This window comes from Pipistrellus hanaki (genome assembly GCF_964339955.1).
Source record: "Pipistrellus hanaki genome assembly, chromosome: 21".
Taxonomy (NCBI): Eukaryota; Metazoa; Chordata; class Mammalia; order Chiroptera; family Vespertilionidae; genus Pipistrellus; species Pipistrellus hanaki.
Window position 1 is genome coordinate 1,424,575 of NC_140523.1, and position 26,818 is coordinate 1,451,392.

At 54.7% G+C, this 26,818-nt stretch overlaps 4 protein-coding genes across 7 annotated transcripts in view; 2 read left to right on the forward strand and 2 right to left on the reverse strand.

Annotated features, from left to right (window-relative positions):
- Positions 1-26,818, forward strand: part of TTC23 (tetratricopeptide repeat domain 23) — a 995,109-nt gene that overhangs the window by 229,246 nt on the left and 739,045 nt on the right. The gene's annotated exons all lie outside the window — the stretch shown is intronic.
- AEN (apoptosis enhancing nuclease) overlaps positions 1-26,818 on the reverse strand; it is a 111,348-nt gene that overhangs the window by 24,992 nt on the left and 59,538 nt on the right. The gene's annotated exons all lie outside the window — the stretch shown is intronic.
- On the forward strand, positions 180-10,288 carry DET1 (DET1 partner of COP1 E3 ubiquitin ligase). 2 transcript variants are annotated; one of them, XM_084869174.1, is made up of 5 exons: positions 180-302; positions 1,698-2,794; positions 4,869-5,056; positions 6,760-6,951; positions 9,661-10,287. In XM_084869174.1, exons 2-5 carry the CDS (start codon positions 1,712-1,714, stop codon positions 9,848-9,850), a joined length of 1,653 nt encoding a protein of 550 aa, XP_084725300.1. In that variant the 5' UTR covers positions 180-302; positions 1,698-1,711; the 3' UTR covers positions 9,851-10,287. The 2 variants fall into 2 exon arrangements, with proteins under 2 accessions (XP_084725300.1, XP_084725301.1); XM_084869175.1 differs by lacking the exon at positions 180-302 and adding an exon at positions 469-944 and having other exon boundaries at positions 9,661-10,288.
- On the reverse strand, positions 18,656-26,790 carry MRPS11 (mitochondrial ribosomal protein S11). Of its 3 annotated transcripts, none has more exons than XM_084869289.1 (6): positions 26,464-26,790; positions 26,184-26,336; positions 21,086-21,184; positions 20,300-20,429; positions 19,640-19,705; positions 18,656-19,008 (listed from the first exon to the last, which is right to left on the reverse strand). In XM_084869289.1, the coding sequence occupies exons 1-6, from the start codon at positions 26,526-26,528 to the stop codon at positions 18,901-18,903; spliced, it is 621 nt and encodes a 206-aa protein (XP_084725415.1). In that variant the 5' UTR covers positions 26,529-26,790; the 3' UTR covers positions 18,656-18,900. The 3 variants fall into 3 exon arrangements, with proteins under 3 accessions (XP_084725415.1, XP_084725414.1, XP_084725416.1); XM_084869288.1 differs by having other exon boundaries at positions 18,656-19,057; positions 26,464-26,696; XM_084869290.1 differs by having other exon boundaries at positions 18,851-19,082; positions 26,464-26,696.

The window sequence follows — 26,818 nt, forward strand, 5'->3', positions numbered from 1 at the left end:
ATGGGCGCCCTGCTAGGAGCTCTGGGTGAATTTTTTCCTTGGCAGTCACTGGGCCTCTTTGGCTTCTAACTCCCCTCCGGTCACCAGGGTGCGCTGTAGCGCTTCCCAGTCCCGGCTGGGCGGCGCGCCATCCCCAAGTGGCGTCTCGTTACCCCTCACTTCCGGTGGATGCCGGAAGCCAGGGCCTGAGGTCCCTGAGCCGGTTCCCAAAGCATGGCGGGGGCGGGGCCGGGGCCGGGGGAGGCGCGCGCAGAGCCGGCTGGGGTTCCCTAACCCCGGCCCCTCTGAGCCGGGAACCACAGGTGAGGACTTCTCCTTCCCAAGCCTGTCAAGGCCTCCCCGAGGCCGCCTCAGGTTACCGCCCGGGGCTGCCGCCGCCGCCTGACGGGGAGGCCCCGCGGCCCCCGCCTTCCCTCAGCTGGCCCTTCCCCTGAGGCCCCGCCCCTGGCTTTTCTTTCCGGGGGCGCCCCCTGGGGGGGGGTGCACCTGCCCTCAGGGGGCCACTGAGAGCCAGCCCCGGGAGGAGGGTTGCTGAGGGTCACAGAGGGAGCCAGCAGCCCGCCGCAGCCAGGCTTGCATTTGTTCCCTGAATGACCTGCAGAAGGCAGGGTGTGCCAGGGCGGGGCCCCCGAGAAAACTGGGGGCGCTTAAGCAGACGTGATCATTTCCTCCCTGGTAGTCGGGGCGTCCAGCAGTAAGCACAGAGCCATGCAAGCGAACGCACAGGTTCAAATGGGGACGATTCCTTTGGAGGAGGCAGACACAGATCTAACGGGAGGCCAGGTTTACGTCGGGTGGTCCAGGAAGACTTCCTGGCGTTGGTGACCAGGGCCAGAGGAAATACATCCCAGGCAGAGGGCACAACCCCATGCGGATGGGTCCCTGACTTGGCAAAGAGGTTGAGGACGGGAGGCAGGCCCAGCGTTCAGGACGGGAGACTCAGCGTGTGCCCCGTGCTCATCACATACGCCATAGACCTAAGTCAAGTGCAGAGATTAGTTGCAGGCAGGGCAAGTGCCATGAAGGGGAGGGTATGAACATGTGATCTACGTTTAGGGTTCTCTGAACTTCGGGACTCTCAGGCTGGTATGCACAAAGGGCTCTCATCTGTTCCATTGGTACCACACTTGTTTGATGCCCTTAGCTCTGTGATGTGTTTTGAAATCAGGAAGTGTGAGTCCTCCGCCTTTGCTTTCTTTTAGAAAACTGTTGGCCTTTTGGGGTTCCTTGAGATGACGTGCACTTTAGGATGCATTTTACTATTTTTTTTTTTTGCAAAAAGATGCTGTTGGGATTTTTGTATGGATTACATTGAGTTTGTAGATTGCTTTGGGTAGCATGGACATCTTAAGAGCCCAATACTAAATAAGTAAATAAATAAAAAAGCTTTTAAAATAAGTGTACATTGAATGTGACTCTTACATCGAACAAATTTCATGCAGATGTAGGTGTGTTGTTTTTTTCCTGTTGATTGTTCCCAACAGCTAAGCATGTTTTGAAGATAATCCAGTTGAATTAGGTCCTCCTCTCAAATCTGTCTCTAGACCCAGCAATGACAGGACCACTTCCTGTTTATAATCTGAGAAGGAAATGCTGATCCCTCTCATCTTGGGGATCCCATACAAGGAGGGGGATCTGTCTGACACGTATGGGTTTTGGTAACTTCCGTTGTGCTTTCTTCTGCTTGGCTTTTCCAGGCAGCGATGTGACCATGGACCACCACGTGTCCACCATCAAGCCTCGAAGGATCCAGAACCAGAACGTCATCCACCGCCTGGAGCGCCGGCGCATCAGCTCGGGCCGGGCGGGCACGCACTGGCACCAGGTGCGCGTGTTCCACCAGAACGTCTTCCCCAACTTCACGGTGGTCAACGTGGAGAAGCCGCCGTGCTTCCTGCGCAAGTTCTCGCCCGACGGCCGCTACTTCATCGCCTTCTCCTCGGACCAGATGTCCCTGGAGATCTACGAGTACCAGGGCTGCCAGGCCGCCGAGGACCTGCTGCAGGGCTACGAGGGCGAGACCCTGTCCAACGGCAACGACCAGCGCTCGGTCAACATCCGCGGGCGGCTCTTCGAGCGCTTCTTCGTCCTGCTGCACATCACCAACGTGGCGGCCAACGGGGAGCACCTCAACCGCGAGTGCAGCCTCTTCACCGACGACGGCCGCTGCGTCATCGTGGGCTCGGCCGCCTACCTGCCGGACGAGCCGCACCCCCCGTTCTACGAGGTGTACCGGAACAGCGAGTCCGTGACGCCCAACCCGCGGTCCCCGCTGGAGGACTACTCCCTGCACATCGTCGACCTCCACACCGGCCGCCTGTGTGACACGCGCACCTTCAAGTGCGACAAGGTGGTCCTGTCGCACAACCAGGGCCTGTACCTGTACAAGAACATCCTGGCCATCCTGTCGGTGCAGCAGCAGACCATCCACGTCTTCCAGGTGACCCCCGAGGGCACGTTCATCGACGTGCGCACCATTGGCCGCTTCTGCCACGAGGACGACCTGCTCGCGGTGTCCGCCGTGTTCCCCGAGGTGCAGCGGGACGGCCAGGCGGGCATGGCCAACCCCTTCCGGGACCCCTTCATCAACTCCCTCAAGCACCGGCTGCTCGTCTACCTGTGGCGCCGCGCGGAGCAGGACGGGAGCGCCATGGCCAAGCGGCGCTTCTTCCAGTACTTCGACCAGCTGCGGCAGCTGCGCATGTGGAAGATGCAGCTCCTGGACGAGAACCACCTGTTCATCAAGTACACCAGCGAGGACGTGGTCACCCTGCGGGTCACAGACCCGTCCCAGGTAGGAGGTGCGGTCCTGCCTGTCTTCCCCCCCAACCCCGCCCCCCAATTCGGTGCAGAGAGCAAACCAGGAAACCACAAAGGCATCTGAATTTGCTATCGCTCCTTGACCTGCAGCTGACTCTACCGTTAAGAGCGTCTGTACAGGGCACCCTCTCCTAAGGCCGTCCCAGCCATCCGGGGTAAAATGTTTCAGTGGTGAAGGCACCTGTGGAGCCGTCATGGGGGGGCATCTCGTTCAGCTTACTGTCCTGGGGGATTGGCGGTGAGACCTCGACTTCTGTAGCCTGTCCTGTGCTTCCCCATGCCCTGGACCAGGGGTCCTCAAACTTTTTAAAGTGGGGGCCAGATCACGGTCCCTCAGAGAGCTGGAGGGCCGGACTATATGAACTACTAATTACTACTGTAACATCTCGGCTGCGCTCACTGCCCAAAAAACCTGGCGGGCCGGATCAGACTCCTCTGCGGGCCGCATGTGGCCCGCGGGCCGCAGTTTGAAGACCCCTGCCCTGGAGGGAGGCTTAGGAGATGCCTGTGTAATTCTGTAGTCACGCGATGATGGTGGATCCTGGTGAAGCCCTGATGGGATCGCAGTGTTGTCCCAATCTGCAGAAAAAACACGAGCCCATGTTAGTGTGGGTCTGAGCTAGAACTGCCTTTATTCTATTTTATTTTTTAATGTATTTTATTGATTTGTAACAGAGAGGAAGGAAGAGGGATAGAGAACTAGAAACATCCATGAGAGAGAAACATCGACCAGCCGCCTCCTGCACACTCCCCACGGGGGATGTGCCCACAACTGAGGTCCATGCCCTTGACCGGAATTGAACCCGGGACCCTTCAGTCCACAGGCCGACACTCTATCCACTGAGCCAAACGGGTTTCGGCATGCCTTTTGCTTTGGAGGGAATAAGATGTCTGTAATGGCTGCCTTTGAGATTATCCGTTTTTCCTTTGCTAACCCATGACCTCTTTACTCTGAAAGCTGTAATAAGCTGCAGCCAGAAACATCGCTAGGCTCTGGGCTTGGCTTCCCAGAGGCTGTAACTTTAAACCCATTCTCTCTGCCCTCGCTGTCTTTTCCTCCTCAGTTTAATTTGCTGGCTTCCAATAAGGCTAATGAGTAAAAAGAGCATCCAAACAAAGCCTTGCTAATATTAGGGGCATTAGTCTCAGGTTACCCACCCAGCCTCTTTAATTTGCAGCCAAATTTAATTTCCAGGGGTTCACAGAATCATGTAACATTAGCTCTGGGAAGGACTAATGACTAGTAAAACAGGTGGGCCGAATGGCACCAGAAGTTGTTAGTGGAGATTTAAACCTAATCAGCGGAGGGGGACTCCTAATCTCGGTGTTCTGAGGACGTCTGGATTCCTGTTAGAAGCTGCGGGTGGGTTACCCGTTGCATTCGAGAACAAAAGCGGTGGCTTCCGGTGCTTCCCTGTTTGCAGAGCAGAGCACTGGAGGTTTAACGGAAGAGGGCTTGTCACCCAGGGGCCCTTCATGGCGTTTGACTGCTTGTCAGTCCCCCTCTGAGATCCGCTGTAAATCACACATGTATCTCACAAGTGCCCGGCTGCAAGAACATTTAGGACAAAAGTGGAAAATCCGCTCTGATTTTTCATCTGCTCGGCCGCAGTGCCCTGCTTGCTTTCAAATTGCCTGGGCAGTTTTAGGGCCAAGCGGCTCTCTGCAGGCTAGGAACAGCGAGAGGAAAAGCAGATGCCCCTCCAGTGAACTTCCCGCTGCATGTATGCACACAGGAGAATACAATCTGCCAACGGGCCACCGCAGGCCGCAAATCGCTGTCTCGGCAGGGAGGAAATTAAATCTGGCATTTTAAGAAAGCATTTTTTTATCCGTCGCAGGGTTGGCTGTGAGCAAGTAGGGAGTGAACCCTTGGTAGGAAAAATACTGAATTTGCACAGTTGGTAATGAAAGACGGAAAGCCCTTTCATACATAGATGCTGGCCAGTTCAGTCATTTTGGCGGCGCAGAGGCAGTGGGCCATCTGGCCACACGAAGCCCTCCTCGATGTTGGCCTGGCATGGTCTTAGTGCTGTCTGTTCCCGTAGGCGTCTTTCTTCGTGGTGTACAACATGGTGACGACGGAGGTGATCGCGGTGTTTGAGAACACATCCGACGAGCTGCTGGAGCTGTTCGAGAACTTCTGCGACCTCTTCCGGAACGCCACCCTGCACAGCGAGGTCCAGTTCCCCTGCTCCGCTTCCAGCAACAACTTCGCAAGGCAGATCCAGCGCCGGTGAGCTGTTCCCGCCGGCTTCCCAGGCCTGGTTTTTCTCCCATTTTCTTAATTTGTGGCAGTGACATCAATAGTCATTTACTTCGGAAAACCATATGACAGTCTTTTCCTCCAATCCATCTAGCTATGTCACCTCCCCTACAGAATCCTCTCCTAACGTAACATTTTATTTATCATCTTATCATACTTCGCTGCATCAAAAAGTATGTATATATAAATTAAAATTGTTTTTTATTTCTTGGGAACGCATGGCTCTCAATGCTCAATTTTATAGTCTTCAAAAATATTTTGTTGAAGATAAATGAAAAAGGACCCATTATTATTATTTTTAAAATATATTTTATTGATTTTTTACAGAGAGGAAGGGAGAGAGGAGAGAGATAGTTAGAAACATCGATGAGAGAGAAACATCTACAATATCAGCTGCCTCTTGCACACCTCCTGCCGGGGATGTGCCCGCAACCAAGGTACGTGCCCTTGACCGAAATCGAACCCGGGGACCATCCAGTCCTCAGGCTGACGCTCTATCCACTGAGCCACACCGGTTTTGGCAAGGACCCATTATTGGTTAGAAGACATGTTTCAGAGAAAATAAGGTACCAAGGATCATGGGTCACTTAAGAAAGTCTTTGTCTTGCAAGATATAGAGACCAAACTAAAACAGAATAAAGGAACAACATTGTGGTCACTGAAGTAATTCAAGCTATAAGAACAGGAACATTCTTAGAACAGCGACACTTTAGACTTTTAAAATTCCTTAGATATAGTTGAAGCACTCTCCAAGAAAGGAATATAAAAAGAGAAGAGAATAAAAACAGGAGAGAAAAGATGGAAGTTAGAGGATTTGTTTGGCGATCCACTGTCTGGCAAATCCCAGAAGGATTAATCAAGAAAGTGAAGGGCATGTCATCATGAAACTCCGAAGCATTGGGGATAAAGAGAAAATTGTAAAGATTTTCAGGAAAAAAAATCTCACATATAAAAAAATAAATGATCAGAATAGCATTGGACAGACTAGTCAACAACATTGAAAGCTTGAAGCCATTAAAATCCTGCCCTTAATTCTCAAAAAAAAAAAAAAAAAATGACTCCTAATTTAGAGTACTAATAATCAATGGAGCAAAGACATTTTCAGACATGCTGTCTCAAATCATTACCTCCCACCCACCTTCTCTGAGGAAGCATCTGGAAGGTGTGTTTTCCCAATAAACACAAAGAATGGTGCAGTTTGACAGTGGAGAGCAGCAGAGAGAATTCCAAGGGTGACGGGCAGCAAATTCTGTTTTCTACTTTTTTTTTTTTTTTTTTTTTTTTTTAATATATTTTATTGATTTTTTACAGAGAGGAAGGGAGAGAGATAGAAAGCTAGAAACGGCAATGAGAGAGAAACATCGACCAGTTGCCTCTTGCACACCCCCTACCGGGGATGTGCCCGCAACCAAGATACATGCCCTTGACCGGAATCAAACCTGGACCTTTCAGTCCGCAGACCGACGCTCTATCCACTGAGCCACACTGGTTTCGGCTGTTTTCTGCTTCTTGAGAGTATTTGAAGCTCGCCAGGCTTGCGATACATGTGAGTTCTGACTTCAGTCAATATCCGGACTTTTACTGGCAGAACGAATTGTTTTGAGACATACGTTTGTCAGTATAAAAAAACGTGTGTCTGCAAACACAGCCTCATCACTGGTGCTTTCTTTCAGGTTTAAGGACACTATCGTCAACGCCAAGTACGGAGGGCACACGGAGGCAGTCCGCCGGCTGCTGGGCCAGCTCCCCATCAGCGCCCAGTCTTACAGCGGCAGCCCCTACCTCGACCTGTCTCTCTTCAGCTACGATGACAAGTGGGTGTCGGTCATGGAGCGGCCCAAGACGTGCGGCGATCACCCGATCAGGTACCGCCTCTCCGCTCAGCTGCAAACTGCAGTTCCTAGCGCAGGCCACGGCCTGGTAGGGCCCGCTTTCTCTCTCTCCTTCTTGGCCATCGTTTTGTGTGCTTGTGTCCTTTCTACCCAAGGGCTGAGTGGGAAGGGAGCCTGTTTCTGTAACGTGGGGGTGCTTTGCTTACATAGGAATTAGCCTCATAAATGAAAAACTCCTCCTCTGCTTCTCACCAACACATCCGATTCAGGTACGTGTTTCCTTTTAAAGGCACCAGGGGCAGAAAACCATACTTTTCCATTTAGGAATTGAGTACTATTTCATAACGATGTGTATGGCTCAGATTTGGAAGTTTTATCTAGCTCAAATGATTCCATCCCCACGCTTACCTACTGGGAATGAGAGCAGAGACAGTATGGGGAACAGGAGGCTTTAGAGAAACTCGGGGGTTTGGGAATTTGGGGGGTTTGGGAATGTAGATTTGGAACGCACTTGTAATATCTCAGCGTTATTGCTGGAAGGGTGCAGCTAACCGCTGACAGCCAGTCCCTTCCCTCATAGACGCCAGTTCACAGACCACCTGTCTCCGTGCCGGGAGCGTGCGTTGCTCTGCGGGCTGTGGAGGGTGCTGGGGGGTGACACCATGGTTGCCACTGGGGCTGTTGCAGGGCAGCTGGGTGTCCCTGGAGCAGAGACGGAAACAGTGTCGTTAGTGTTTCACAATCCAGCCTCACTGTGTATTAAACAGGCCTGTGTAAAATGATTCCGTGCCATTAGTCATTCCAATTGCAGTCCAGTTCCAAACCCAGTTGAATTTTTCTCATTCTGGAAAAATGTAAACCTATAAAAAACAGAAGAGTATAATACACCGCCATATGCCCATCACCCGGCTTCAGCCGGGTAAGCGCGTGGTCAGGGTTGTTCGATCTCTTTCTGCCACCCCTTACTTTCTCCCCTCCGCCTTGCCACCTGGATTATTCTGAAGCAACCCCCACGTGTCATAACACTTTCCTCTTAAATACTGCAGTATGAATTTTGAGAAGGTAAGGACCTAAAATGCAACCTCATTACCATTATTTCATCCGGAGAAAGCGAGCAAAACTTGATTGAGAACCCCAAATATCTGACCAGATTTGGCTGTTGTCTCACGAGTCTTCTTTTTACAGTTTGTTTGTTCCAATTAAGGATCTAAACAAGGTGCCTACGTTGCATTTGGTCACTGTTTTGCTGTCTTTTTATTCTGCACTTTCTGTTTCTCTCTTATTTTCCCAGCAGCGAACATGTTGGGAAAAGCAGCTTGCTCATCCTGTGAAGTCCCCCACATCCTAGGTTTTGCTCATTGCATCCCTGGCGTAGCATTTCCTGTTTTTCTCATCTCGCCATATCCCCTTAAACTGACAGATTTAGAAGCTCAGACAGCTCACTTTAAATTATAAGCCTGTGTTAGGGACTGTATGGGTAATGTGAATGTGCTTTTCACACACTAAAAGCATGTAGTGGGTCTCAGTGGATATGGTCAAATAGCACGAGATACACTCCTCTCCTTCCTGGCTTCCTCACCTTTCTAATTTGAAAAGTTAACCTAATTAACACATCTGGAAATGCACTGCTCCTGACTAAAGCCTTTTTTCTCGTAATTCTTATTTACTTGTGATTTAAAATGGGAACTGTGAGGATAGTAAAAGCCTGTGAGGAGGTAAGCCATGACATCTTTACTGGGAATTTCATTCTAGTCTTTGTCTCCATGTCACAATTGTATGGTGGTCAGCATACTTTGTAATCAGCTTTTCTCTTATAAACGGGTTTCCGTCTTGTTCCACGGTCCTCACAGTCCTAATGACAGCGTATTATTCCATCAAGTAGCTGTGCCATACTTAATTTAACTCTTCCCCTGGACTGAGCATTCATCCTCTTTCTGCTTTTTTTTTTTTTTTTTCTGGTAGAGCTAATGCTGTAGTAACCATCTCTATTCATGTCACTATTTGCTTCATTTAAATTCTGAGGTTATAAATTCTTGGAACTGGAATGATTGAGTCAAAGGATATGAATATATTTATGTCTATTATATATTTGCTTCCCAAAGGGGAAATGATAGCTATTTAATTCAGGCTCTTCATTTTCTAGACTTTCCTTTAATTAACTCCTAGCCCCGCTGATCATCTGTAGTTCTCAGGACCACAGGGCACTTCCTTTGCATTATGGGTATTTAATTTTTTAATATATTTTATTGATTTTTTTACAGAGTGGAAGAGAGAGGGATAGAGAGTTAGAAACATCGATCAGAGAGAAACATTGATCAGCTGTCTCTTGCACACCCCCTACTGGGGATGTGCCTGCAACCCAGGTTGCAGAACCTGTGACCTTTCAGTCCATAGGCTGATGCTCTATCCACTGAGCCACACCGGCCAGGGCTCATGGCTCACATTTCATTTCTAGCCCTCGCTTAGACAGTTTTGGGGGAGATGGCTTTGGGAAAGGGGGAGGCTGTAATTAAGGCTGTAGCTAAGGGCTGTCTTGGGAAAGAGAAGCGACCTATTGGCTTAGGACAACATAGTAAAATTCGTGATCTCCCTGCCCTAACATGAGCTGATTAGCTGAAGGTGGTTTTGCAGTTCTGATGCACTGGGGCTGGGGTAAGGGAGTCCCCTGCTCTGCACCTCTCAAGGTGGTGGTGAGTATCGACACCGTCCTCTGTCTTTCTCTCTCTCTCTCTCTCTGTCTAGGTTCTATGCTCGGGACTCGGGTCTGCTCAAATTTGAGATCCAGGCGGGCTTACTGGGCCGCCCCATCAACCACACAGTGCGCCGCCTCGTGGCCTTCACGTTCCACCCCTTTGAGCCCTTTGCCATTTCCGTGCAGAGGACTAACGCCGAGTACGTCGTCAACTTCCACATGCGGCACTGCTGCACGTAGGGCCTCCTCAGCCGGGCTCTCCGGTCTTCCACGGCGCTCCCTCCCTGCCCGGGGACGCATGCACAGGCTCCTGACCAGCAGCTCGGCTCCGGACGGGCCGTGGCCCTCAGACGGGGCGGGCCGAGAGGGCAGTGCGGGCGGCTCAGCCTGTCAGAAGTCCATCGTGTCCTCTTGCTTTTCCCTGTGGGAATGTCCGGCACTAATCAAGTCCAGTCATTTTTGTTTTCATTTGCATTTCATTGCTGTGACGATGAGAGCATTACCTCCTTCGTACACCCCTTCCTCGGCATTACGTGTGCATTCGGTAGCGGGTAACTCACGTCGACTCGCGAGAACTCTGCACACCCTTTCTACGCAGCCAGCAAGCAGGGCTATCTTTATAAGGAAACAGAATAAAGCCTTGGTATTTTCTTACGTAAATACATCCTGTCTGATGGCTGCCTTATGTTCCGATCTCCCCAAACGCTTTTCCAAACACGCGGGTCCCAGGAAGGACCGCGACAGGCGCCAGAGGCCCCGGCTCCAGCAGCTGCTCCTGGGAGAGCCGAGTGTGTGTGCCAGCATGGCAGACAGTCATCTGCCAGGATCGCTTCCCTCCCTCGGGCTCCCCCCCCCCCCCCCCCAGGAGCTGCTGCAGCTGGAGGGGCCGGGCGTAATTGCACATTCTCGCGTGGAAGCATGCGCCCGTCTGTGCCGTCTGCGCTGTGCAGGTGGCAGCGGGGGCGGCTCTGAGGCCGCCGCAGAGACAGGCGCTGCTGAGCACGTACTGCGGTTGGGGTAGTGGGAGCTGGCAAGCGCCCGTTGTCCCTAGAGGGATCAGGCTGGCTGTTCCTGCAAACACCTGCCGGCCCGCAGCCGCTGTCACATCCTCAGCTGTCTCCTCCAGAGGGCTTTGTCGGGCTGTTAGGCTTCGTCTTTTATAATGTGCCCGCCGATCACCTAGCAAGCTCGCCTGGTGGCGTCTGAGGGCGAAGGGGGCTTTGGAAGGAGCCATGGCGGCAGACAGCTGGTCCTGCACCCTTCCCCGGCCACAGGGACTGCCCTGGGGACGGAGGGATGGGAGAGGAGGCGTCAGGCCCCATCCACACATTGTGGCTGAAGTCACCATTGTCATGTAGGACTCGTCACAGGCTCTGAGCACCTGTGCTCACCTGCTGTGAGTCCGAGGTGCTGTGTCAGGATGCCGAGGAGAGAAATAGGCAGGGGGAGGGGATTACGGGGCAAACCAGCGGAAGCTCCAGTGCTGTCTGTGTAGGAACAGCGGAGGGGATGAGGACGAGGCGGGGACGGCTGTGCTGGGGACGGGCTGTCGGCACTGGATAAATGGGCGTGGGGCGTGCGAGCCGGGGCAGAGGACCGGAATGTTTAAGAAAAGCAGTAAGATTGGGGCAATAGATCTTCCAGATCCGAATTCTTCCCCGAACCCCTCTCGCCTCACCCATACTCTTTGGGGAGCTGACATGCCCGTGTGACCCGCGCGAAGGTGCTCGGGACCTTTGAGAGAGCGGGTCCCTTTAAATCTAGCAGAAGCCCTGCCACTCAGAGGCCTCACAGAGAAGCACGGCATTCATCAGCGAGGACCCTAAATGAGATAATTTTTAAAAGAACGGCAGCTTCATTATGTTCAAGTACACAGAGTCATTGCATCTCAGCCACGCGTGTGCCTCTGCGGAGGCCCTCGGGGACGCTCCTTAACGAGGAGATTATAATTATTGGTAATCAGCATAACGGCCCTCTGCAGCGCGTGCTCGGAAAGCCACGGGGCGCATTAAGTGATTTGGATGTTCCAGGGGGCGATTTTGTTTACAACATTAATCTGCTCGGGGGGTACCCTTTATAGCTGTCACTCTCTGTTGTTTTTAAAGAGACACAACCCCGAAGCCTCCCTCACGCGGCAGCTGATTCGGAGGCAGGCAGGATGCAGGAGGCAGAGCGCCCAGCGTGTCCGGGTGGGATTATGGGAACGCCTCGGGCTCCCTCGCCTGCTAGCCGGGTCCCAAGGACTTCACCGAGACTCAGTTTCTCCTCGGAGAAGAGGGGCGGCTTCTGCGTTGCCGGGGTGACGCGGGCACTGAGTGGGTGTTCATGGAAGCCCGTTACACAGCGAGGGCTCCACACACGCTGGCGGCCTCCTCCTCCCCTCTAGATCTCTCGGCCCAGGCGCGAGGCAGCCAGAGCATCCCCGTCCCTCTTTGCAGCCAGACGCGTCGGCCGGCAGGAGCTTTGTTCGCTGAGAGCCGGTTGTCGTCGGTTGTGAAAAGTTATTAAGAGCACACCATGGCCCGGAAGCCGTGCTGTGCAGCTCACATGGGAAGACGCGTCCGTCCACCGACACGGAGATGCGTCTTTATTTTGTTTTATTCATTTCAGAGAGGGAGAGAGAGAGAGAGAAACATCGATGATGAGAGTTTAGTCTTATTAATACTTAACACTAGTATGTTAAGATGCTTAATATACTAGTGTTAAGTATATTCCCATGGTTAGCAAGGAATCCCTACAGCTTTTTCATCCTGCAGACCCGAAACTGGACCCCACTTTAAAAAGTTTGGGGACCCCTGCTTTAGAGGCAGAGTCACACCTCATTGTGCGCAGGGTCGCGTTTTGTTTCCCCGTTCATCCATCAAAGGGCACCCGGGTGGCTTCCACTCCTTGACTGTTGTGACGAGTGTTTCTGTAAACACGAGTGTGCGGAAGCTCCTCAGAGATCCTTTCGTTGCTTCTGGAGACACACCCGGAAGTGGGCTTTCCTTGAGCTTTAAAACGCCGTTACCCAGTGCCCTCCCCCGCAGCCGTCGAGGCGGGATAGGCGGGCGCTGTGGGCCCGTGGACCTGAGTAGTCTGAGGCCACGGTTTTGACTTCACCAGCCTCCCTGGGGCTGAGGCATTTCATCCCGGCCCCCCCCCGAGCCTTGCCTGTGCTCAGGCAGGGGTGCCGGGCAGGCGGGGGGACCCGCTGCGCCCTGCCTGCTCTGCCCGCATTCATTCGGCACATTTCTGTAGCTCCCCGAAGGAAGAGACGCTCCGGCAACATTTAATTAGCGGCCAGGAACATGCCTTCCCAGGCGCACGGCTTATTTCCCCGCCAGCTGCTGCGCTTGCTTCCTAGCAACATGCGGCACTCACAGCTGATTGCTTCTCTCCAGGCGAGGGGGCGACCGGCCCACCTGCTGTCACAGCCTGGGGGCAGGGGGTGTTTGTGGGGGGGACTCGGATCCAGGGCTGATTTTCCAGAGGAAGTGAGTGATCTGTTAGTCCTGCAAAGCCAGACCTGGTGCTGAAGCCTCAAGAGCTTTGAACTCCCTTCCCACCCCTCTCCTTCAAGTTCACGGTTAGAGCAGGCAGAAGGAGTGCCGCCAGCTGCAACACGGACAGAGCAGCCTGGTCCAGGGCAGTCCGCTGGGATGGGGTGCAGCTAGGAAAGAGCCTCGCCCCATAGGAGGCAGAGCCTGCCCCTCAGAACACGGGTGTGTGGGTGTGAGTGTGTGTGTGGGGGGCCTGGGCCACTCTGGTTTGGACAAGGGGGAAGGAAAGCCTTATTATTATTATATTTTTAATAATTTTGATTTTTTACAGAGAGGAAGGGAGAGGGATAGTGAGAAACATCGATGAGAGAGAAACATCGATCAGCTGTCTCCTGCACTCCCCCTACTGGGGATGTGCCCGCAACCAAGGTACATGCCCTTGACCAGAATCGAACCCGGGACCCTTCAGTCCGCAGGCCGATGCTCTATCTATGGAGCCACACCGGCCAGGGTGGAAAACCTTATCTTAAGAGGCCCTTTTTGCTGTGCTCCAGGATTTTAGTCATTTACGTGTGCCGCGAGAAGAACAAGGCGGAAAGCCCCCGGCCGGGGTTGTCACCATCTCATACATGACACACGAGAAGGAGCTCAGGCACAGAGGGACTAGCTCACATCGGATTTCAGAGCCTGCGCGCAGCTCGGAGGCGCCGGGGAAGGACCAGGGACCGCGGAGGGCAGGTGGCATATCTGGGACTCCCAGGGCCCCCGCGGCCAGGTGGGCGGGATGGAAAATCCCCGCCTGAGCCACGCCGGCGGGAGCAGGGGCGATGGCCTGTGGGATAAGGGCCGTCGGAGAGACAGCACAGCGCCGGCCGGGGCGGGCTGGTGGCAGATGGACAGCCGCGGGCCCGGCCCTGACCAGCTGTTGTTTGCCGAGGAGGGTGGGTGCCCGGTGACAGCTGGATTAGGTGTACTTAGCAACCGCGGTGGCCACTGGGTGGAGACACGCCGTGGGCCCTTCTGACTGGCCCTCCCAGGCCCCGGGAGCTTAGAGCTTGTTAATCCCCGTCCCCATGGCGACAGGCGGTGAAGGACCATCCCAGGCTCTGGAATCTCCCTCCTCCCAGGGCCCGCGGGCCACGAGCTTCTTCCAGATGCTGCGAACCTCCACCTTCTGGAAAGGAAGGTGTGAGACTCGGGTGCCGGGCACCGAGCCTGCAACTGGCATGTGTTCTCCGGGCGCTTCCCTCGTGTCTTCTGGCCCCCCCCCCCCCCTGGGTTTGGGGCTCAGGGTTTCATCTCATCCTGTCCGTTTCCTGCCACGGACTCTGCCTGAGACGGGAGCTCGGGGAGACAGACAGGGCGATCAGACAAGTTGATCTAAGGCGGTGGTGACAGGAGAAAAATACAGTCGGATGCCGTCAGTGCTCCAAGTTCAGCATGTTTCCCGGACTTGCCCCTCACTCCGGGGCGCCCAGAGCTGCCTATGTCCTGGGAGCGGGGGTGGGGCTGGGGGGGTGCAGGAGGCCGTGGGCCTGCCCTCTGCTCGCTGTCTTGGCTGCGAGCCCACGTGGTGACCCAGTTAGTCTGCTGCCTCTGTCTGAGCGCTGTGAGCTCTGCTGATAGGGCTGCGCGGGTCTAAATCCCCGCCACGTACTCCTCCATCAGACAGGGAGCGGGGAGCAGTGCTGTCCCGTCCGTGCCCGTTATCCCCACCCCCACCAGCACCAAACCCGCTTCTTGCCTGCTCCCAGGCTCCCGAGGTCCTTTCCCGGAAGTAGCTTTGTGCCCAGCTTCACTTCCTAAACCTCTCTCGGGCTGGCCCTGCCCCACAGTCCGCCTGCCGCTGTTCTCCGCCTGCCTCTCCTCCCTCATCTCGGCATCTCTGCTCCTGTCTCTGCAGCTCCTGGCGGCTGCAGGCGGCCCTCGGCCGTGGCTCCGGCACTTCATCTCTGCCCGCATGGTCCCACGCCCGCCGCCTCTGTCAGTGCGGGCAGACCTGCTGCCTCCACTTCATAAGGATGTGTGCGATCTCCTGTAGGGTCCCCCAGGAGATCCGGGGTAACCTCCCCATTTTAAGGACCTGGCCTTCAGCACACGGGCAGAGACCCTGTTTGCACAGAGGGCGGCGTGTGCAGGTTCCAGGTTAGGGTCTGACACCTCTGGGGGCCGTTATCCCTCCTGTCCGGCCGCCTGGCTTCACATCATGCCGTTTGCATGCACGTCACTGCACCGTCTGCGCCGTTTCTGCATCCACCCTTTGTCCATGCCCCTGCCCCCCTACTCTCACCCCCCGCATCGCCCTGGGCCCTCACCGCTACCTCCTCTTATTTTGAGCTCAGGTGTCACCTCCTCTGGGAAGTGCTCTTTGATACCTCTATACCTCTTCTCACCACCTTCTCTATCTTTCTTTCTCTCTCTCTCTCTCTCTCTCTCTCTCTCTCTCTCTCTCTCTCTCACACACACACACACACACACACACACACACACACACATGCACGCACCCTGTGTCAGCACTGGTAGCATTCAAATGGAGTTAAAAAAAAAAATGTTCTCTCCCCATTCGCCTCGAAGATGCTCAGGGCAGTCACCAGGTTTTAGACGTATTTTCTTTGAGTGTCAGTATATTTTTGAGGACGGAGGAAGGCGAGAAAGACTCCCGAGGGATGCTTCTTCAGTCATTGGGCTTTTTAAACTTACTTTTTGGCTGCCGATTTTAACCATCTGGCTTCATCTGCAGTTGGCTGGCCAAAAATATGGAGGAGGATGGGTGACTGGCTCTAACATTATCATTTTCTGATTAAAACCACAGGGAAAATGAGCTTTTAATAGTAGTCATAGTAATAACAACAGCAATAGCAGCGAGATGGGTGTGCGTCTGCATTCACACTCTGTCCCCGCAGGGGCCCGAGGAGCAGTGTGAGCGGCACCCTGGGTGAGCACCAGCTGTATACAGCAGGGTACACAGTTATCCTAACGGATGACTAGCGGGCCGAGGAGGTGGGGGTGGTTGAGGTACAGGTCCACGCAGAGCTGGGGTACCCAGGCTGTGTCTCCACCCCAGCCCTCACCCCCAAGCAGACTGGAAGGGAGGGGCGGCCGGGGAGCCGTGGCATGGGCACAGAGTGTGTGCAGGAAGCAGCCGATCAGACCTCTGTCCCCTCCCTGAGGGTCTCCCCTGCTGCAGTCACTCGTACGTGAGGACCTGGACTGTCCTCCCAACCACGAATGAGCGGCACGCCCTCATTCCTGAGTGCCAGAGCCCCAGCCCACCCGCCGCCTCTGTCCTGAGGGGAAACTGAGGTCCGGTTTGGGGGGTGCGTGTGGCCCGGGACAGCCTGCGCACCGGGTCTGTGTCACCTGCGTCTAGACAGCAGGTGTCTGCTGGCCAGGCCCCGGACAGCAGCCTGACCCTCAGTTGACATTTCCTCCGGTTCAAGGGGATTACACAAATCCGAGGTGGCTAAGCGGCCCCGGGGCTCTATGGAAACAGCCCCGCTGTCTGCCCCTCCCTCCCCCCAGCCTGCAGTCCTGACACCGAGGCTGGCCTTCCCGGCAAGACTCGCTGTGCTGAACCGCAGAGCATGTGCACAATTTAATTCTAACCTGGGTGGGCGCGGGGAAGAGCCAGATTAACTGCCAGAACCAATTTCCGAGCCAGGTCAGAGTCCGCCCCCAAATAGCAGACCACCCTCGGGGCAGGGGGGACTGTGCAGGGTCCACGTGGTCAGATGGCTGTTCCAGTGCTAGGTGCACGCTTCCGTAACTTACGTAAGGCCTGGCTGCAGCTTCCGTACAGTTTTATAAGCCAGTTCTTTTTCCTATTTTTATATATTTCATTTTTTTTAAAGATATATTTTTATTGCTTTCAGAAAGGAAGGGAGAGGGGGAGCGAGAAAGAAACATCAATGAGAGAATCATGGATCGATTGCCTCCTGCAAGCCCCCCACTGGGGATCGAGCCCTAAACCTGGGATGTGCACCGACGGGGAATCGAACCTGTCGACCCGCAGGCCAACGCTCTATCCACTGAGCCAAACTGGCTAGGGCTGCCCCTTCTCAAAGTGCTTGTCTGGTTGGCGTCCGAGACACCGCGCCTGCAGTCTAACCGCTCCACCCGCGTCCTCTGCAGCTCGTTCTTGCAGCATTTACAACCCGGTCTTCTTTTCCTCGCTGTCTGCTTTTTTCCTGAGCGACCTCACCCCCACCATGGCTTCGATTCATTAGCATCGTTTGGGGAGTGATGGTCATGCATTTTAATTCCCTAATAAGATGGGCATCTTCATGGTTTGCATTTCCAGCCTCTAAGGACACCCATTGGTTCATTGACTTGTCTCGCCTCCCCCTGCTCCACAGAGCTTCCCTTCGTCCCTTCCACTGCGGGGAGCACCCTTCCCTCTGACGCCGGGAGCACTCACGCCTCCTTCACGGACCTTCTCACTGACCCGCCACATGCGTGTCCAGCTTCCTTAGACCGAGGGCCTGGGGGGGAGAGTGACAGTCACAGCTGCCTGTGCGCCGGGGCCTGGCCTGTTTGCTCAGTCCCCCTGTGTTTGCTCAGTCCGGTCGAAGGGGCAATTTCTGCTGTGGCCGGGACCGCGCTATCTCTTTGGGCTGATAATACTCAGGTTTCAAAAACTGTGTGTGTATCCAGAATAGAGGAAAAATGAATAGAGGAAGAGAATAAGGGGGCCCAGGGGAAGGGATCCATGCTTTTTTCTTTCTTAAATATATTGTTACTGATTTCAGAGAGGAAGGGAGAGGGAGAGAGAAACATCAATGATGAGAATCATGGATCGGCTGCCTCCTGGACGCCCCCTCCTGGGGATGGAGCCTGTAACCCAGACATGGGCCCTGACAGGAGAACCGAACTGGGACCTTCTGGTTCATAGGCTGACTCTCAACCGTTGAGCAATGGACATGTTGCCAGGTTGTAGGCAGGGGCGATTGGAAATGGTTTCTCTTCGCATGCCGAGTGACGTTCTGCCCGCATCCAGGCACACGAGTGTTCAACAGGCCTGTTTGGCACTTGGTGCCAGGTGATGGCTTGGCTAAATAAGGGAAGACACGGTATTTGTCTTTTGCCTGAGGACAGGGGAGGGGAGGGAAAAGAGGGGTGAGGAGGGGAGGGGAAGCTTCTCTTATGTAGCCAGGCCTGTGCCACCAGCTTGGAGCCGCCAGAAGCAAAACTGCAGATGCACTTAGAAGTGATCCAGCACCCGCTGCCAGGAAACAAGGAAGCGTGCCACACAAGCTGTGCCAACACTTGGCTGGCGCCCACGCTCGGCTCTGCCTCTTCTCTGCCTGCGGGGTGTGCGAGCACACAGCCCACCTGTGTTCTGGGCGCCCGGGCTGCTGAGAGGGGCAGAGGCAGCGGGCGGCGGCTGGCTTCCAAGTAAACGAGACGGCTGGATGGTCAGCCTTCCTGGCGGGCCGGTCTCCCAGAGTGCTGGCTGGTTTATATGTCACCCTTCCACCTAGTGTTTCATCTCAATCCCTGACCTTTCTCAGGAGCACGTGGGGTGACGGTTTGCCAGCCTGGAAGCAAAAGTCTGACAATCACTTCAGATGGCAGAGATCTTTTATTGCTTTAGGCAGGGCAGCAGTTACTGGTTGGGGTCTGGGCCACAGCCCCCATCCCCGTGTCCAAGAGAAGATGGGCACGCGGGTCTCCAGTCCGAGGAGGCAGCACTGTCCCTTCCTGCTGAGCACCGCCAACAGCCCCCCGCAGGGAGCTCCGAGGGGTGCTCTCTGCGGGTCTGGAGGAGGGCCTCCCGGTCAGGGTCAGGGTCAGGGTCAGGTTCCTCCCTCAGAGCCGGCGAGCCTTCCGGGGGCGGCAGCCGTTGTGCGGGATGGGCGTGTTGTCCGTGATGGAGATCACTTCCAGGCCCCCCATGGTCAGGCCCTGGATGGCAGACTGGGAGGAGCAGAGGACGGGGGGACGGCTTGGTGCCGGAAGTGATGGCCTAGTGGGTCCAGGCAGGGCTTGGACTCAAGAAGGGGCGAGGGGGATGGGGGTGGCAGGAGAGTGGAGAGGTTCCTGGCTTTGATACCTACTCACGAAGGCCTCGCAACCCAGCCCCTTGCCAGGTGCTCAGTGCTGCCCACTGTGGTCACCCCTGTCGCTCCGCCTGTGTGCGCTCTACCATCTACGTCCACAGGCTGCCCGTGACCCGCACTCTCAGACTCACACTTCAGAGGCTTTAACAACTAAGTTGTTCCTCTGCCCAGAATGTCCCCTCACCCGGGCAGTGCCACGCTACTCTTGGAAAGTCAGAACTGTCTCCTCTTTGGGGGGCTCCCAGCCCCTGGGCACAAGCTTTACTGTGCAGCCGCTCGTCTGTCCTGAGTCCCATCTGGGATGGTCCCAGGGCCCACTTTTTTGTCCCCCTGGCCTGGCACCCAGCGGCCACCCGGTGAATGTCTGCGGAGCTCAGCTAAGCGGCCTGGGCTTGCCTTCAGCTCAGCAGACTGTAACAGGAAGCCAAGCCCTCGCCCACCCTGCCCTCCAGCCCCGTTTGTCCTCAGAAACAACCACTGCCACTTACCAAGCGCCCCGGCCCCAGGCCCTTCACCACCACGCGGATGTGGGTCACGCCCTTCGCTGTGGCTTTCTGGAGGAGAGACAAGTGGTTAGTGCCCTGCAGGAGCTGCTACAGCCACGTCTCAGCTCCTGCCCCTGGGGCCGCAGGGCAAGAGCTCCAGGGAGAAGGCACCCCAAATGCAAACAGGAGAAGACCGCAAGGACACAGGCCCGATGGCCTGGGTGCGGGCAGACAGCACTAGAGTCACAGACTGCCAGTCAGCGGCGACCGCCTTTCGCCCAGGACAGCACTGCCACCTAGTGGAGCTTCTAAGCATCGCTCCGATGGGCCTGCAGAATCTCAGGCCCCCAGGAGCCCTGGGCACAAGCTTTGGTCCCAGACCACAGCAGGGAGCTAATGCGACTGAGTGGCTCTGAGCAAGTCACAGTCTGTCTGAACTGGCTCAAACCACAGACAGTGCCTGCGTCTGAAGACTCACGGTAATGAGTGTCCAGTGTCTGCAGTACTAGTAGTGATGGTCATAAACACGCCAGCAGCGGCACACTGCCAATCTGTGTCTAGAAAGGTCTGCCACGTGCAAGCTCAGACATGTCCTGCGTGAGGGTTTCACCACACCACGTCTTCCCAGGGACTGCCACCCCCTCCCCACCCCCCAACACTTACTGCCGCGGCAGCGATGCCCGCTGTCTGTGCCGCGATGCCCGTGCCCTTCTTGGCATTCTTGAACCCCTCGGTGCCGCAGGAGGCGCGGGCAAGGGGCTGGTTGGCGGCAGAGAGGACCTGGATCTGGGTGCTAGGAGAGCCGGGGAGGCACAGAAGGGGAAAGGGACCACTCAGGGGCTTGAGAGAGCGCCTGCCTAAGTCCTCACAAGCCCGAGGGAGAAGGCAAGCCAGCTGCTTTTCCTCGGAACGGAGCCGGTAACATGCTGTTTGAACTCTTATAGGGGGCGCCGGGGAGGGTCAGAGGCAGTTCCCTAAGGACACTGAAAACTGGCAGGTCATGTGGTCTAGGGAGCTCTGTTATGGACTGAATGTTTGTGTCCCCCACATTCACGTTGAATTCCTAACCCCGAATAGTATGGTGTTTGGAGGTGGGGCCTTTAGGAGGTGATTAGGTCGTGAGGGTGGCGCCCCCATGAATGGGATTAGTGCCCTTTATAGAAGGACTCCAGAGCGCTCCCTTGCCCCTCATCCACCGTGTGAGGGCACCACGAGAAGCCGGCCCTCCCCAGAACCCACCATGCTGGCACCCTGACCTCAGACCCGTTTGCAGGAAAGCAAATCTCAGCAATAGGATACGCCCAACCAAGCTGACATTTTCATGAAATCTGAGCGAACGTCATAAAGAGGAGGGGGTCTGGGGGTCACGTACACAGACACCACCTTGCCCTCCCTGCGGAGGGGAGAGGAACCCCCCGGACCTGCCCCTGTGTCCCCCTGCCCACTCACTTGTTGTAGGAGGCCTTAATGTGGGCGATGGGGATCTCCTCAAACTTCTTCCCCGCCCACCGCAGGGGGCTCTCCTGGCCTGGGACTGGCGGGTAAATGCTGCAATGAGAACACTGAATGGAAAGTTGTCCTTACATTTTTTTTAAAGTCAGAGAAATCCACCCCAGAGTTGAGAATAACCCAGCAGTGCAGACAAACTCAATGAAAACAGCAGCCCCCGACCTGCCCCTGAGATACAACCCATCCTCCTGCCCGTCTTGTCCCTCCTGGTGCAACCAGACCAGGACTTTCAATCCTTCGTAGGATCCGCTTTCTGCAACTTAAAAATACAGTTAAACCCCTATTATCTCATCATCTGCAGATGGCACCTTGTCTCTAAAAAAAGGGCAACAAAACGTCAGTAATACTTATCGTTACTACCAAAAAAATCCAGTATCCCTTAGAAGAGAGGTCAGCAGACTTTTTCTGTGAAGGGCCAGGGAGTAAATATTCCAGGCTTTGTTGGCCACGAGGTTTTGTAGCGTAAAAATGGCTGGATGTAGGACAACAGTGAATCAATGTGCGTCGCTGTCCCAATAAAACTTTATTGCAACTGGCCAGATCTGGCCCAGGGAATGTAGTTTGCAACCCATACCCTAGCCCAATGGCTCGCTCTGTGAACAGCAGAAGCACCTGTTACTGTGACGGGTAGACCCGGGAATCTTATCTCTACGACGCCCCAGGCCAATCCCAGGTGAGCCCGGGGCCAAGAACACTGGCACAGACACTGCAATGAGTTCACAGTCTTTTGCGATCTCAGCCCAGCCTGTTCTCTGGCCGCCCTAGGTCAGCACTCCTTTTCAAAAGGAGAAACTGTGGTAGGAACAGGGACACAGGGTTCTCTGGGAACTGTTCAGAGCTTTGTTATCATGCTGTGCTCTCTTTTACACACACACACACACACACACACACATACACACACAGCTGTCATCAAGCCCTTGAGATGTGAATGCACCCGCTGCTGCCCCCTGCCTACACGTGCACATCAGGTCTCTGTCTGTACCTGCTCCTGCCATGAAATTCAACAGATTGAGGTTTAGAAAATACACGCTTATCTGAGAACAGTCCTCCCCTCAGCCCTACCCACTTCCCTAGAGATATTTTTAAAAAACAAAACCCACAGGGATACAAGAGTTACAAGTGAATTCTCTCCTGCTAGGCCTGATCTTGAGAGATGATTGAGCACCTCAGCAGGTTCCTGGCTTATCAGCCTACACACATGAATGAGGCCGAGATGACATTCATGTTTAAAACATAACCGCTTCCCCCATTGATAAATTCCTCCATGGACATGGGAGTGAAGACAATTAAGCCGACTAAAGTCTGAATGGACCAGTGCGATGCCTTATGCCAGTGGTCGGCAAACTCATGAGTCCACAGAGCCAAATATCAACAGGACGACAACTGGAATTTCTTTGGAGAGCCACATTTTTTAAACTTAAACTCCTTCTAACGCCACTTCTTCAAAGTAGACTCAGCCAGGCCGTGGTATTTTGTGGAAGAGCCACACTCAAGGGGCCAAAGAGCCGCAGGTGGCTTGCAAGCCACAGGTTTGTGAACCAGCAAGGACTTGGAACTTGAGCCATTTAACCTCCCAGGACCAATGCACAAAGGAACCGGCGGTTCACTGCACAGAAGCAGAACAGGCTGCCGCCTCTTCACAGCCATCCTCAGACCATGGACACCTAGACCGGGGCCAGCGCACATGGCATCGCTTCTGCACGGCTGAGGATGGACATCAGCCGCCGGACACCAGCCACCTTTCCCGGCTAAGGGTCCTTTCCCTGCTGATCCCTAGGCCAGTCCAGTCCCGGGGCCCCGACACATGTGGCAGACGCTGGAATCTCCTCTGGGTACGTTTCAGCTCTGCGCCCCAAAGGCAGAGGCCCTGTCTCAGGGTCTTCAACCTGTTTCCCACCTGCGCTATCGGCACTCAGAAACGGAGACAGATGTAGAAAAATGCGGTGATTGGAACTCACGCCCACTCCTCCTGTCATAATTATGTACGTTTTCAGTAAGAGCCTTCCAACCCGTGGCTTCTGTTTTTTGACTTCCCTTTCTCCCGTGATCCTGTCCTCCATCCTACCCCGGCTACGTACTCCCGAGGGAACTAGCCCTGTCATTACCAAACCTGCAACCCCATCGCAACCTGGGTTCCTAGCATCACACGCTGGCCGCCGCCACCTGGCGCACACACTGGGTCTCCACCGGGAACTTTTCAGTCCCACCCATCCTGCCAGCTTCTCCCTTCCCTGACACACCTATGCTTTCCATTCTGCCCCGACCTCAGGTAACTTATATGGCCAGTCATTATAACCACTCCCTTGCACACACCCTCAGTGCCCACCCTTCACCCCTACCCACTTCATGGCACTCCTGGCAAACCCCTAACCCTGGTTAAAGCCATCGCTCCAGCCACTCTGAGCCTGTGCGTGCACAGTGGGCTGGAAAAGAACAGACAGCAATGCTGACTGGCCTCCCTATGCCATGTTTCTTAGCCTCAGCACCACTGACATTTTGAATAAGATCATTCATTGTTGTGGGGGACTGTCCTGCATCCCGCGGCCTCTACCCACTTACTACCTAATGTCCCCCAAGTTGTGACAATCAAAAATGTCTGCAGACATTGCTAAAAGTCCCCTTGGAGGCAAAACGGCCCCAGGTTGAGAGCCATTCTTTATTTTAATGGCTTCTGACATCAAGTGGGCCCTCAGCTCTGCTTGGCAATCATACAGTACATCCCCCTTCAATCGTGCCTCCGGTCTGCCAGATGACTGCCTCATACCTTCTTTTGTCTCCCCCAACCTGCTTCCTCGCTGACAGCCTTCAGGGAGGAATGGAAGCATCAGAGTTCCCTCCGGCTCCCGTTCCAAACATCCGTGCCCGCAGGCTTTGCATTCTCTCCTGTTTCGATGCTTCGCTTGTGTGTGCGCCTCTCAAGGACATCTCTCCGGCAGCGTTCCGCCCCGGCTTCATGGCTCTTTCCCCTTCGCTGCATCACGCCCATCAGCAAAAGAGGCTGCCTCCCCCCCACCGAAAAGCAACAAAGACCCCTCGCTCCACAAGCCTCCTTGAGCTACCGCCATTTCTCTGTGACCCTTACAGCAGATCTAACTGTGCCCGCTATTCCTTCCCGTCTCCTATGCTCCTTGAACCCACTCCAGTCAGACTTCAGCCCCCTTCACCCCCACCCCCACCCCAAAAATGCTGAGCTCAAGGTCACTGACCAACTTACAAAGTTAATTGCAAGGAGCAAGTTGTCGTATCAACTTGTCAACCTGTCGTATCAGCAGCATTTGACATAACTGACCTTTGCACTTGAACCACATTAAAAAAAAAAAAAAAATCTCCAGGTTTTCCCCCCACTACCCCTCTCTCTTTAAATCTATTTCTATTGATTTCAGAGAAGAAGGGAGAAGGAGAGAGATGGAAACATCAATGATGAGATCATTGATCGGCTGCCTCCACTACCTGTTTTCTGTCTCTCTCACTGATTCCTTCCTCATCTGCCAAATCGCTAAATGTCAAAGGGCTGGAGGGTTCGGTCCTTGGACTACTCTTGAACTTCTCTTCCTCTCTTGATGATCTTGTCTCATCATGTATGTGTGGCCCAGATCTGTCCCCCGAACTCCATGTCTAACAGCCAACTTCCCATCTCCACTTGGATGTTAATTAAGTATCTCCAGCTTAGCCAGCCAATCCCAGGCTCCTGTAGTCTTTCCCATCTTAACAACTCCATCTTCCTAGTTGTGTAGGCCCCAAATTTGAGAGTGTTCCTCCATTCCTCTCCTTTTTTTCCACACCTCACATTAATAAACCACATTGGTTTTACTTTCTAAATGAACCAGTCCAACCATTCATACAACCTTCACAGCTCTCACTGGTCCACACCACCATCATCTCTTGCCTGGATTATTTCAATGGTCTGACTGCTTAGAATTCTTGCTTCCCTACAGCTCAATGTCAACACAACAGCCAAAGGGACTCTTTAAAAAAATGTAAGCATGATTGCATCCACCCTCTTCACATCTCTCCAGTGGCTTCCCATCCCATCGGAGTAAAAGCTGAAGTCCAGATGATGATCTCAGGCAGCCCCGTGTGTCTACGACACTGCTGGCCTCTCTGCTTGCACCTCCTGTTTCCACTCCTCCCTCCATGTTGGTCGTACTGCTTATAAACACCGGAGACACTCCTGCCGTCTGTCATACTCCCAGGTTTTACTTGTTTTATATTTGCTGTCTTGTCTTGCTGACCTCATCTGCCATCACAGGTACACACCTGAACATCCCATGTTCTTTCACACCACATGCCTTTACACACATGCCCTGTTAGCTCTGCCTAAAACAACCCCTTTCATCTGGCCCAGCTGAACTCCCATTCGGTGCAGGTTATCAGCTCCACACTTAGTTCTCTGCAGTCTCACCCGATACACTCGGGAGCTAGACACGCATTCCTTCACACTTCCCACAGCTAGCTCTCACCTCCCGTCTATCACTCATCAGATTCTGGTGAAAACCTTTGCAGGTCTGTCCCCCCTGCTGTGGGGAGGAGCGGTGTTTTGTATTGGCATGGGCGCGTGGTCCATAGTAGGTTCTCAGTAAATGCTTGTTAAGTGGATGTGAAGTGCACCTAGCACAGGGAGGTGGTGGCAGGGGTGGGATGCAAGTCCCTAGGGCTGAGCACGGAATCTCCCTCGATCTTAGACCCAAAGTGTAGAATCATCAACACCATAGAGTAGCGCCCTCTCTCTTCCCATTTTGCTTAATCTGTGCGACCTGCGCTCCCTCTCAGAGGCGGAGAGAGCTGATCTGACGGTGCGCCTCTGACATCCACTCATTCATTCATCACACGCTCACCAAGCATCCACTTTGTGCTAAGTCTCATCTCCTTTGATTCTCACAATCTCTGCCAGCACTGTAGTCGAGAAAACGGAGGCTTAGAGGTTCATTCCCATAAAGTGGCACAGGTGGCAAGTGACAGAGCTGGGAATTCACCGGTTCCCGGGCTCTGGAGGGCGGTGCGGGCCTCGGGAGGGCTGGACCGAAGCGGCCGTGCTCACCTGAAACTGCTGCTGCTCGGAGCCGGGGTCGCCGCCGGAGCCGGAGCCGGGGTCGGGGCCGCCGTCTTCTCCTCCACCTTCTGCTTGGCCGCCGCGTCCTGCAGCCGCCGGGCGCCGGTGTGGATGGCGGCGGCGGGCACCCGGGCCGCTATCCTGCGGGGACCCACAGCTCGCTGAGGTCCCCAGGCCTGCCGCCCGCCGGAGTCCCCATGGCTCCCGGGACGAGAGCAGGAGCGTACCCTGGAGGTGGCTGTGGGTTCGGAGGGGCGATCACCCTTACCTGCCCGTGAGCGGCCAAGCCCATGACCTCAGCAGCCGAGACCCCGCGCTCTTTACCGCCTGCATGACTTGAATTGACCCCAGCGAGTTCCCGTCCGTGGCGCCAGCACCATGAGCGCCCGTGGTGGGGGGGAGCCCCGAGGGAAAGTCACCTGATTCCCCTTCGCCGGGCCCGTTAAAGTCTCTTATCCCGGTCTGTGCGCTCCATAGTAACAATCGCCGTGGTTTTCAGCTGGGAGTTTCTTCTCTTTCCCCTACATTCTAACAGGATCCCTTCGCCCCCCCCCCCGCATGGAAATGGTTCATCCCGGTCCTTCCGGACGCGCCGTCCCCGCGCTGCCTTGTGGGAACACGGG